At 44.0% G+C, this 13,012-nt stretch overlaps 1 protein-coding gene across 2 annotated transcripts in view; it reads right to left on the reverse strand.

Moving 5' to 3' along the window:
• LOC106603524 (autism susceptibility gene 2 protein homolog) overlaps window positions 1–13,012 on the reverse strand; it is a 475,162-nt gene that overhangs the window by 41,534 nt on the left and 420,616 nt on the right. For both annotated transcript variants that reach the window (XM_045717116.2, XM_014197337.3), the window contains exon 5: window positions 3,062–3,110. In XM_045717116.2, the coding sequence (XP_045573072.2) occupies window positions 3,062–3,110 (49 nt within the window). The remainder of the gene's footprint in view (window positions 1–3,061; window positions 3,111–13,012) is intronic.

The raw sequence follows: 13,012 nt of genomic DNA on the forward strand, positions 1-13,012 counted from the left end.
CAACTGGCCCAGCATACGGCTGGTTTCTCTTTTACATTTTCTGCAGGAGACTAAATGAATGAGGCTTGCAGGCAGGCTGACACCTGCAGGCGCTTTGACAGGCCACGTAATTAGAGCTAACGTTTAATGATTCTTCCTTAATGAAGGCTGCGTCTGGGCAAATTGAACCCAGACAGAGAGGAGAGAGAGGGAGGGAGGGAGAGAGGGAGGGAGAAAATGAATTGAATTGCGAGAGAGAGGTTGTGAGGGAGGGAGGGAGGGAGGGAGGGAGGGAGAGAGAGAGAGAGAGAGAGAGAGAGATGGGTGAGAGAGAGCAACAGAGCGTGGGAGAGTGACAATGCCACAGGGGAGCGTGACAATTCCACACGGTGGATATCAATGGCCCTGGACCTGAGGCGAGACGTGAGAAAGATGACGCGCGGCTGGAAGCAAATCAACGTCCAGGAACTAAAACACTGCACTCAGTCAGGAGTTGAATTTCTTTGCAAATATGCCACAGTCAGATGCAATAAGCAATGAGGTGACTGGCTATCTGTTGTGAGTGTACTGTACTGTGAGAGGTGCTGCCTGCCAGGCAGGGCAGTAATTGTTGGGAGGTAGACAGGGCTGGATTAAGAAATCATTTTTTTGTGGATAGACCCTCCAAGCCCCTGTCGAATGTTAAGCCCAATAAGCATTTAATGTGTACCAACAAGAAAGCACAAACCACCAAACAAACAGACCTTTTGCACTTGCCCTCGGGCAAATACTGATATTCATCTCCACACAATCTAAGCTTCTCCCATTTTACCTGGAGTTGTATCTTGTCCTGAGGCAGTTGGTTGGTCAATCAGTCGGTCGGTGCATCATAGTGGTGGTAATCCCATCAAACTAAATACCCACCCTACTTCTTTTATCTTAACACTTCCCTCAATAAAAATACCAATGGTCTCCGTTCTTCTGCACCTGGATTCTTTTACTCGCCTTTTGTGATTGCAATAGGAATTTGCATATGGCTGGGGGAGGAGAAGAAGAAGGAGGAGGAGTAGAAGCTTGGATGTTAAAAAGAAAGAAAAGGGGCTTATATATTTAAATGTAAATAGGGGCCAAGAGGGTGCCTGCTATCCACCAGGGAGGGAGAGAGCGTATTTGTGTACTGTTTCCCTCAATAAGGCCTTTCACTGAGGGGTAAAGAGGGTGGCCCATGTTGATTTAGGCCACACAAAGGGGGTCTTAGTCCTTTCAAGGGAACCAAATATCCCCACAGAGCGGTGCCTTCAAAAGGAAGCCTCCCTGTCAAGCATGGCCATTGAGCCACCGATGTATGCCACAAATCAAGCCCTGGAGGTAATCAAAGGCCAGAATGTGGGAAATGTGTTTGGGGTCCCCAGACTCCACAGCAGAGCACAGTACAGCAAGAAAGGGGGAAAGGGGGGAAACAAGAACCTATCTGCACCAATCAGCCCCTCTTTCTCCTGCTCTCTGAAGGGGTCATAAGCCCTGTTTCTCCAGCCCCTCCTCTCCCCTAACATCCCCCCAGCCCCATCAAATCCTATAGTAACCCACCATTGCAGAGGAATGTCCATTTAACACATTATCTGGGCTCCTCCAGGGATGGAGAAAATGGGACTGTCTGCTTTTCACAGCAAATTAGTGACGTGATTATGAGGTCACATGTAGTGTTGGCACTCTGAGGTCGTAAACAGATGCCCTCCTTCTGACTTTATTTCATACTGCGTTAGCACTTCCTGGTTCCTCCTCCTCTGGCTCCTACACTCTTAGAAAAATGGTGTTAAGTAGAACCATATAGGGTTCTTCAGTTTGTCCATATTGGGGAACCCTTTTTGGTGCTAGGTAGAAACCTTTGCAGAAGGTTCTCCCTATACCCCCTTTATGTAGGGTTCTTTATAGAACCTCCTGTATATGGTTCTACCGAGAACCCTTTTATCTTTGGAGGGTTCCTACTAGAACCCTCTATGAATGGTTCCACCAGCCTTACTAGCCTTTAAAATGTTATTACATATGACAATACATTACATATATCAAAAGGCCTTTCTTTGAGAGTTATACCCTAACACAGTGGTGTTAGGAAACTCCTGGTTTACAGGCCACATCAGGCCAGCAAGTCACATTATGCTGGCTTGCAAAGTGATGTTTAATTCCTATTGGATTCCAGACAGAGTTAAAATATCCAACAAGTGGATTTTTTTTTATCACCAGCAACCTGCACGCAGACTGCCAGGGTAGGGAAGATTGTATACTGAGACTACCTCAATCATCTAACCTGGAACAACCATCTCAGTAACGGCTGCAATAAGTCCAACTACTAACAGTTTGGAATTGTTGAGAAAAATGTATGCTATTTATCTTTGTGTAGCATAACATTTATCAATCATTCAGTGTACATGCAAAAACACAGATTTTTGTGTTTTTTTATTTAATGTCAAATGTATTTCCCACTAAAGGGAGTAGTAACATGTCTTGGCATATCAAAACTCTGCATGGTGTTGTTTACCTGAGTGAGTAGCTCATATGGATTTTTTTATTCATTACACTGAATCCAATTCGATTTCATTGAATAAACCACCAGGAATGAATTTTCTGTCATGTCCAGACATGAGAAAACACAGATTGATATTTCACACCTGTGTAATACAAAGAGCTGCAGTGAAAACAGAGTCTGTTTTGCACGACCAAGCTCTGGTCTTGGTTGATATACAAATGGGCTACAAAGGCAAGCATTGCTATTAAACAACTTCTAAACCATTATTTAACTAGGCAAGTCAGAACATATTCTTATTTACAATGACAGCCTACCCCTTGCCAAACCCAGACAACAGGTGCACCACTCTCAATCACGGCTGGATGTGATGCAGCCTGGATACGAACCAGGTACTGCTGTGACGCCTCTTGCTGAGATGCAGTGTCTTAGACCACTGCGCCACTCGGGAGCTATGAGCGCCTACACTGAGCCAATGCAGAATTACAATGACCAACCAATGCCAAACTATGATTCTTGCAAATTAAAATAATATTGCCATAAATAATACTGCTACATAAAACACATTATAAGAGTTCATACCTTTAACTGCAGCGGTGCTGAAGAATTTCTCTGAGCTGGCATCAGAGCCCTGTGAGAGAGAAAGACGATATCATTAGCAAACTTGCTTAAACAGGTGGGTTTCATCGTCAATGACCCAAACGGCCAGCTGAAGGGAGCGAAACATTCCGCACTGCAGCACACCGCGGCCACTTGATGGCACTGTTGGTCCATGTAATAACATGACAGCGCTAACCCTCACCCATTCCATGTCGAGCCCAGTGTGGCAGAGCGCAAATTAACATTGCTGTGTTATTGTGCAAACATTCAGTGCTAAGCATTTACACAGTATTAGATAATGAAAGCCTATTTAGGTGACATTGCGGTGTCAAAAAGGCATTGGCTAATTCAATCCCACTAACAAAGTGAAAGATCGACATGTTACAATTCCTACCAGTGTGTGCGTGGCAAGGCTGAGCCTAGGCCTACTAGGAAATAACAACACATTGAACCATTGGTTTTAAATGTCACTTTCATAGCATTTCACTTTTTTGTCGCGGAGAAGTAAAAAAACAGATGGCTATTGAAAGACGCTGTTTTAAATATTAGATATCAGTCCTAGTAAAGTGAAAATGACAATGAGACTAATTCAAAACAATTCAGAAGATTTTATCACAGACAATGAAGACTCTTCACACCTTTTCGGCAAATGGACAGTGGCACGGGGTCCAATAATAATGGTATGACATTTGCGCAAATGACACATATCCCATTAATAACTAACGCCTATCAATTATTTTCTATTCGCACATGAGATGATTTTGCTCGAGACAGAAAACATTTCCATATTCATTTGCTTAGGGTACAGGCAATTCCAAGGTAAGAGACAGGCATTTCAGTGTAGCTATTCATCCAAATTAAAATGTGTAGGTGCATGGAAAGCAGAATATTTTTCTCTCCACAAAAAAATAATTGAATCTCCTAATTCTAAAAATGAAACGTCAGTAACCTATCAAAGAATATTACTGCAGATTGAAATAGACAGACTTGATTGAAGCATATTCAGTTTGGATATTTCCCTTCTGCACACAACAAATATCCAGATATAGGCCAACAACATTCAAAATGACGATTTTTTTCTTCATATCTATGAATGCTCATAGCAATATTAAGCATTTACGTTATTATCAATTTATAACTACATGTATAGGAAGAGCTATACTACAAAAAACATTGCTGCAATAACCACAGATATTCTCCTACACGTTTTATTATATCCAATAAACATAGTACATACTGATAATAGGCCTACACATAATTCGTCGTTAATAGGACGTAAACTATAAGCTAATAACCAAATAATTTATAATAAGGTAGACGTGAATAAAGAACAGCGACGCGCATACCTTTGATGTGGCGAAGCTGGCAAGAAGGAAAATATTAGTTAAGATATCACTTTCGCTGTGTAGTAAATATGGCCCCGTTTCACATTCTGCTTGTCAAAATAATGTAATCCACAAATAGGCGGCGAATTCAACTCCGTTTAAATCGATGACATCCATGCGAAAAGAGAATCCGTTTCCAATAAAATTCCAACGAGATACGAGAAGCTCTTACAAAGCTACGGTGCCTCTCGGACAAAGGAAGCCATGTGTCTTTGCAGAAAAAGCATCAGCAACAGCTCTAGGTCGCTAAATCCCGTTAAGTGCGTTTTGTCTTCAGTTCAGAGTGGGATACAAATCTATCTCGCAATATTCTCGTATTGAAGATATGCGAGGTTCGAATAGGCAAGATCCTTGGGAGACTGCGTATCAGGACGCGTAAAGAGGCTGTGTCCACAGACACCAGCGGGAGTCGCCAGCTCGCTCCTACAGAGCAGCAAAATCCAACAAAGCGCAGACCAATTTCCTCTGGAGCAAAGAGGGAGACAAAATCACATTTAGAATCACCTTGAGCCAAAAGGGGACTCCGCTTTCATTATATTTCCAGCTGGTTAAAGCTTATGTCCTGTGGTTGCTGACGGTTCTGTCACCGACAGAGCCTCTCATCGCTCCAAGCGTCAGACAAACTCCCATTCATCCAACTGCTGCCTCTGTGGTCCTCGTTTGATGGTTGGGTCCTCCCACTTCCTGATTCTAACCTGACTTGGTTCAACCTCACTACTACTTCTCTTCTGAACACAAACACACCTGTGTTTTCTGCTTCTGAGGGTCCAGATTCCTTGGTTCCAAAGACCGCGCTCTTCTTGGGAAAGGCGTGCAGGAGTGTGTTTTATTTTGCTTGAATGAAGCTCAGAGAAAACTGCCTGGCAGTTCCAGAACGAGAGAGGGTGAGAGCAAGAGGCAGAGAGAGAGAGAGAGATAGAGAGAGAGAGAGAGAGAGAGAGAGAGAGAGAGAGAGAGAGGAGGGAGGGACAGAGGGAGGGCCTGAGACTAGAATGATATTCTTTCACTGTCGACAGAGTGAGATGATGTCAGCGGCTAATGAATTTCCCAGTAGGGTGCTGCCAATGCGAGGGGAGGAAAACAAAACGCTCTTTATAAGCAGTAGTGCACCTCCTCAGAGCTCACAGCCACTCTCTTCCTGTTGAAATAACCACCACTCTACTGTCCTAGAGGGGGGGGTAACACACTCACACCAGCAACTAGGTTAACCATGGTGAGATAGTGATCCAGCCATGCTCACCAATGGTGCCCACTTAATCAAGCTTGATCCAGGGCTCAAACGCAGACATCGAAAAGCCCACCAATGTCCCTCCCTGAAACATGGTACTATGATCAGGTTTGTAGTAGTTTTCTCATGTTAAAACCGTCTGTATTGTAAGAGGATCAGCAGCTTTCGTGGACATTTGTCCTATTATTAATCATGTTAATGATGGTACTGGTTTGCTTGGAAGGCGAAAGATTGATTGAGAGAGAGACAGCATTGATGGAAAGTGGTGTTGGGGGAAAAACATACAACATTATAAAATCCATGTACACAAACAACAAGTGTGCGGTTAAAATTGGCAAAAAACACACATTTCTTTCCACAGGGCCATGTGGTAAGACATGGATGCAGCTTAAGCCCCACCCTCTTCAACACATATATCAACGAATTGGCGAGGGCACTAGAACAGTCTGCAGCACCTGGCCTCACCCTACTAGAATCTGAAGTCAAATGTCTACTGTTTGCTGATGATCTGATGCTTCTGTCACCAACCAAGGAGGGCCTACAGCAGCACATAGATCTTCTGTACAGATTCTGTTAGACCTGGGCCTTGACAGTAAATCTCAGTAAGACAAAAATAATGGTGTTCCAAAAAAGGTCCAGTCGCCAGGACCACAAATACAAATTCCATCTGGACACCGTTGCCCTAGAGCTCACAAAAAGCTATACATACCTCAGCCTAAACATCAGCGCCACAGGTAACTTCCACAAAGCTGAGAACAAGCTGAGAGACAAGGCAAGAAGGAACATAAAATTTGACATACCAATTATAATCTGGCTAAAAATACTTGAATCAGTTATAGAACCCATTGCCCTTTATGGTTGTGAGGTCTGGGGTCTGCTCACCAACCAAGAATTCACAAAATGGGACAAACACCAAATTGAGACTCTACATGCAGAATTCTGCAAAAATATCCCCCGTGTACAACGTAAAACATAAAATAATGCATGCAGAGCAGAATTAGGCCAATACCTGCTAATTAGACCCAACCAAATCATGAGAAAACAAACAGATAATTACTTGACACATTGGAAAGAGTTAACAAAAAAACTGAGCAAACTAAAATGCTATTTGGCCCTAAACAGAGAGTACACAGAATACCAGACCACTGTGACTGACCCAAACTCAAGGAAAGCTTTGACTATGTACAGACTCAGTGAGCATAGCCTTGCTATTGAGAAAGGCCGCCGTAGGCAGACCTGGCTCTCAAGAGAAGACAGGCTATGTGCACACTGCCCACAAAATGAGGTGGAAACTGAGCTGCACTTCCTAACCTCTTGCCTAATGTATGACCGTATTAGAGACACATATTTCCCTCAGATTACACAGATCTACAAAGAATTTAAAAACAAACCCAATTTTCATAAACTCCCATTTCTACTGGGTGAAATAACACAGTGTGCCATCACAGCAGCAAGATTTGTGACCTTGTTGCCACAAGAAAAGGGCAACCAGTGAAGAACAAACACCATTGTAAATACAACCCATATTTACGTTTATTTATTTTCCCTTTTGTACTTTCACTATTTGCACATCGTTACAACACTGTATATAGACATAATATGACATTGGAAATGTCTTTAATCTTTTGGAACTTCTGTGAGTGTAATGTTTACTGTTCATTTGTATTGTTTATTTCACTTTAGTTTATTATCTACTTCACTTGCTTCGACAAATGTTAACATATGTTTCCCATGCAAATAAAGCCCTTAAATTGAAATTGAATTGAAATTGAGAGAGTACCCTTATTTTTATTTGATCCATCTCACTAATCTGGTGGCCCATGGACACTCCAAACCAAAACAATCTTGCAAATTTCAGCTAATGCTGGACGTTCCTGGAAAATAACTTTAATCGCACGAAAACCCAGGGTACTATAGCCTTGGCTAATCAGCATTAGCCCACTGCCTGGGTAGTCAATGGATCAACAATGGAGTCACATTACAGGGAGGATGGGATCTCTTTCTCTCTCCCTACAGCGCCCAGCCCCCACAGAGCAGAAAACAGACTTAACTCTTTGCTGCTGGGTGCTAATCCATCCCTCTACCCTCTTTGCTGGAGAGAGAAGAAGAGAGGGAGAGAAAGATAGACACAGATGGACAGAGCGACAGAGAGGGAAAGAGATTGAAACAGAGAGATAGAAAATGAGAGAGAGCGATAGCCCCCAGCTCTGAATGGCAGTGTTGTATGTGCTCTTAGTGTTCTATCTATCAGGACACTGGATCTCATGGCCAGACAGATGAGATGACTATCAGATAGATGACTATCAGCAGGGAGACGTGGCTGGCCGAGGCCCAAGAAGACCAGTCAAAGCCATAACGCCGGGCCCCAAGGCCCCAGAGAGCTAAACCTGATCACACAATGGCCCTGAAAAGAACACAGCACTCCAATACAAAGCGTTCATTGGGTTAGGGGCCCTCCTTGATCTCCAATACAAAGTGTCCATTGGGTTAGGGGGCCCGTCTTGGCCATCAGTCGGCCCATGTTCAATAGATGATGAAGCCATGTTGACAAGTATGTGCTTTGAACATCAAGCAGCTTGAACATTGGGAAGAAGAGAAGTAAAACATTATAGTGTGTGTGAGCCTATGTGAGCACAAGCTTATTCCTAATGCTAAAAACAAATTCGACAAATGATGTTTCAAATTAGTTATATAAATACTGGGTTATTACATTGTAATTGCAAGACATTCCATGTCATTGTATTATTTTGTTGTTAAAATAAAGAAAGGTGTCTAGACAGTGATGAAACATGGCGATTTTAGTCACGTCGTTTTAAATCCATTTCATGGCTAGTTGCAAGAAGATACACTGTATATTTATACCATTGTCTGCCACCAACAAAATGGCTGCTTGTTGTCGCACAGGTCTAAGGAATAGCAGCCATCAACAAATCAGCGTTCTCGGTCCTAAACGGTCATTATCAGATTTAGGAGAAACCTCAGGTCTGTGATTACAGCTCAACCACCAGACAATCTATGTCCGGATCTCTCACTGCACATGATTTTAAATTCAAATGAAACGCTGACAGAGATCAACAGAAAGAAGAAGAAAAAAAGCCCTGCGTGTCGTAGCCAAGAAAATAATATAAAGTGTCACTTTGCTATGGAAAAGCACTTGATGCCGTTGCCAGAGAATGGAGAGCGGAGATCAAACATAACGTCTGGAGTTATGTTATGCATGCCAGTAATTGGTGTCTGTGCTTGTAAGTTCTGTCTATAGACCATCAGCCATCTCTCCTCTGCTGACGTTTTTTCATCTTTTATTCCTTTTTTTTTGGCCTTGATCCTTCGCTTCAAAGCGTCAAGAAGCAATTTTTATTTTTATTCTTCCTCCGCAATGGCGGTTTAATTTCACTTTCTTTTCCTAGATTGCAATCACAGGAGACCGGCTCTCTTTTTCATGAGCCTTCTTGCCATTACGGAAAATATCTCCTAATTTCAAATATTTTCTGATAAGTGTAACATGAGTGCTGTGCATGTAAGACGTTAAGAGCTCTTATTGAATTCACATCCGTTGTGTCTGACTGGCGCATTTGTAGGACTCACGACTTCCAGAAGTCTATTCAGGGTGGATGAGGAGGACGAGGTGAGGCAATGAAAGGAAAAGTGTCTCAATGACATTCAGAAATGGTAGAAACATTCTGAGGAGAATAGCAGATATATACACTACATACAGTAGTATGTGGACACCCCTTCAAATGAGTGGATTTGGCTATTCCAGCCAGACCCGTTTTGACAGGTGTATAAAATCGAGCACCCAGCCATGCAATCTCCATAGACAAACATTGGCTGTAGAATGGCCCTACTGAAGAGCTGAGTGACTTTCAACGTGGCACCGTCATAGGATGCCACCTTTCCAACAAGTCCGTTTGTCAAATTTCTGCCCTAATAGAGCTGCCCCGGTCAACTGTAAGTGCTGTTATTGTGAAGTGGAAACATCTATGAACAACAATGTCTCATCCGCGAAATGACAGGCCACACAAACTCACAGAACGGGACCGCCGAGTGCTGAAGCGTGTAGCGCGTAAACATCATCTGTCCTCGGTTGCAACACTCACTACCGAGTTCCAAACTGCCTCTGGAAGCAATGTCAGCACAATAACTGTTAGTCAAGAGCTTCATGAAATGGGTTTCCATGGCCGAGCAGCCACACACAAGCCTAAGATCACCATGCGCAATGCCAAGCATCGGCTGGAGTGGTGTAAAGCTCGCCGTCATTGGACTCTGTAGCAGTGGAAACGCGTTGTCTGGGGTGATGAATTTTCATAAGCACATGTTGAAGCGAACACTTAAATATATGAATTATTTGCGCCATTTTCAATAAGATTCATAGCATGCCTGATATTCTATCCGACTGGAAAAATAGGGAGACTACGCCATATGCCATGGAACATCCTATCATCAAACACATGCACAGACGCGTACGTACACACACATCAAATTAATCAAAAATCATCTATATATCATCTCTTTTCTGTGCCTTTTGAAGGCGAGGTCAGGATGCTTTTTACAGTCATTACATCCAGCCTTATCTCAGTGAGCCTGAGTCTGCACTAGCCTGCCAATGACAACTGCTTCTAATCTCGCCCCTTCCCGACAAGCAGCTCTGACAGCGCTTTTCTTCCCAATTCCTCAGACACGTAGCCAGACATATATTAATCTGTCACTCATCACCCGGGAGATGACACTCACTCACTCACTCACTCACTCACTCACTCACTCACTCACTCACTCACTCACTCACTCACTCACTCACTCACTCACTCACTCACTCACTCACTCACTCACTCACTCACTCACTCACTCACTCACTCACTCACTCACTCACTCACTCACTCACTCACTCACTCACTCACTCACTCACTCACTCACTCACTCACTCACTCACTCTATGAATAAGATCTGAATGAAAAACGACAGGGCCTGTGAGCATTGAAAGGGAAGAAAGGCCAGACCAAGAGTAGGAGACAGAACCCCAGGGAGAGGTAACAAACAACATTCACTTCTTCCCTGTGTATATTGCAGACACAAGTCATATAATATACTTGGCTGGGAGGCTGAATGGTTTAGTCATATAATATACTTCTCTGGGAGGCTGAATGGTTTAGGGACCTGACTAGTTCCTCTGCATTGTGAGAGACATGCCTGTGAATATCAAACCTGGAAATATGAATGACAAAAAGACAAGCCATATTTCGCACATCCTTCATACTTATTTAAACCTGCCTTTATCACACAAGAGGGATTGGTGGTTTTTGAATAGGAAGAGAGATAAACAAGACAGAGGGATGGAAGCATCTGTCTGATAAACTAGGACAACGGGAATTCAAAAGAAACTGGTCGTTTTCCTCAACGGTAATATGTTTCCTTGAGAGACATGAAACTCACATCTTTTGTCACTGAGAGAGAGGCGGAAAGTATTTATTCCTGGTGTAAAGTAAAAAGCCTGTAGAGCAACTAGTTTTATCTGGTTATCTGGATGCTATCTCTACCTGTCTGCTTTCAGGAATCAGCACAGGCTGGGCCGTCGGTTGGACCACTAGGTAAATGTGGATGAATAATGGTAGCCATCATCTCCATCTAGGAGGCCAGTAATTACTGAGAGTTGACATAGCACTGCTCTGTCAGCATGAGCAGCCACTCTACTGCCTGGACCTAGAGCCATCAGTCCACTGCCCTGTCCCCTTCCTAGGGACTCTCCTTTCAAAACCAACCAGGACAAGAAAATTGGTTTAACCTTCCCTCCTCAAACGCTTGGGTTACATCCTTAATGCATTTCCCCCCTTTTTTCCAGTCAGAGTAGAACCGGGAATGGGAGGGAGGCCCTTTTGTTTAAATGATAGACATGCCACAGAGTACCGGGCCGCCGTGCCACGGGTCATTTCAGGCCAGTCAATCACTCCCTCCCCATCCAGCAGACCAACAGAGAGTACCACTCTACTGCAGCAGTGCAAAAACACACACACAAACACACACTTAGAATACACACGCACACAAACAAACATGCATATGTAACACAAACATACACACATCAGCACACGCACGCACACACACTAGACTGTGTGTGTTTCCCTGTGTTGTAAACGTTCCTTTGAGTTGGTGAATGATTAGAGAGTGTTCTGGCTAACATCAAGTCAGACTGTAAATGTCATAAGAACTACAGTATAGCATGCAAAAGTTGATACAACGACAGCCTATCCTTTGATCAAATTATTTCATATGAAGCCGGTCCAGACACTGGTTTAATCTGGTTTGCAGTAATATTGAGGTTGGTTTTCTTGAGGATTCCCTGTTAAAAACCAGGCAATAGCTTTCAGCTGTCTCACAATGGAAAAGGAGGAAAATCATCTCAATATTCCAATATGATTCCAGTTCTCTCTGAAGTATTGCAGTGGAGCCATGCACCCCAGACAAACCCCTACATAAAAACACACAATGTCAAATCGTAGCTTTCATTTCCCTCACTAATCTGCACATAAGTCTCCATAGTCAATGAGGCACGGCAGACATCAGCAACCAAATAACTGCTTTCTCCAGAAACCCCCCACGAGGCTCGACATAATTCCAACCCAGAGCTACTTTGGCTAGGATAATTTTTTTCCCTTTGTTACTTTCTTGCACTGCACTGGGAGTGAGGAAAGAAGGGGAGAGGAAGAAAAGGAAGAGAAACAGTAGGAGGAGAGAGTGTCAGAGAGAAGAGAGACAGAAAGAAAATAGCCAGACAGCCAGAGGAGGGAGGGTGGGGAAATGGAGGGGGGAGAGAAATTGCCACGCTGCGTCTTTAAGAGGAATCACGGGAGGAAATCACCAGGAAGGCCTGCATTAAAATGTGTCTGACCCCTGATGGACTCCTGACTGCAGCCCAGAGCGATCTGCCTGCCTGCTTGCCTGTCTGTATGCCTGCCTGCCAGGCTAGCAAGATATGGTCAGGGGGATTGGGCCTCTGAAACGCTCTGCCGAGACCATTCTGTCAGGCACACACTGAGACAGCCCACTGCCCAAACCTCTCCTCCCTCTCTGTCCCTCCCTACTTTCCTCCAGATCTCAGCCCAGCCAGCCACTCCAGGGTCATGTTGAACTGCTCCAGAGTGGGGCCCTGATGATAGGGTCTCTAGGGGGACATAAGATGGCCCCAGACTTCAAAAGCCAGCAGGCTGACAGACATCAGGGAGGTCTCTCTCTCTCTCTCTCTCTCTCTCTCTCTCTCCTCTCCCTCTCCCTCTCCCTCTCCCTCTCCCTCCCTCCTGACTTCTCAGCCCAGGCCCCTGCTGGCCCTTGAGG

Source organism: Salmo salar, chromosome 04, assembly GCF_965601325.2.
Source record: "Salmo salar chromosome 04, fSalSal1, whole genome shotgun sequence".
NCBI lineage: Eukaryota > Metazoa > Chordata > Actinopteri > Salmoniformes > Salmonidae > Salmo > Salmo salar.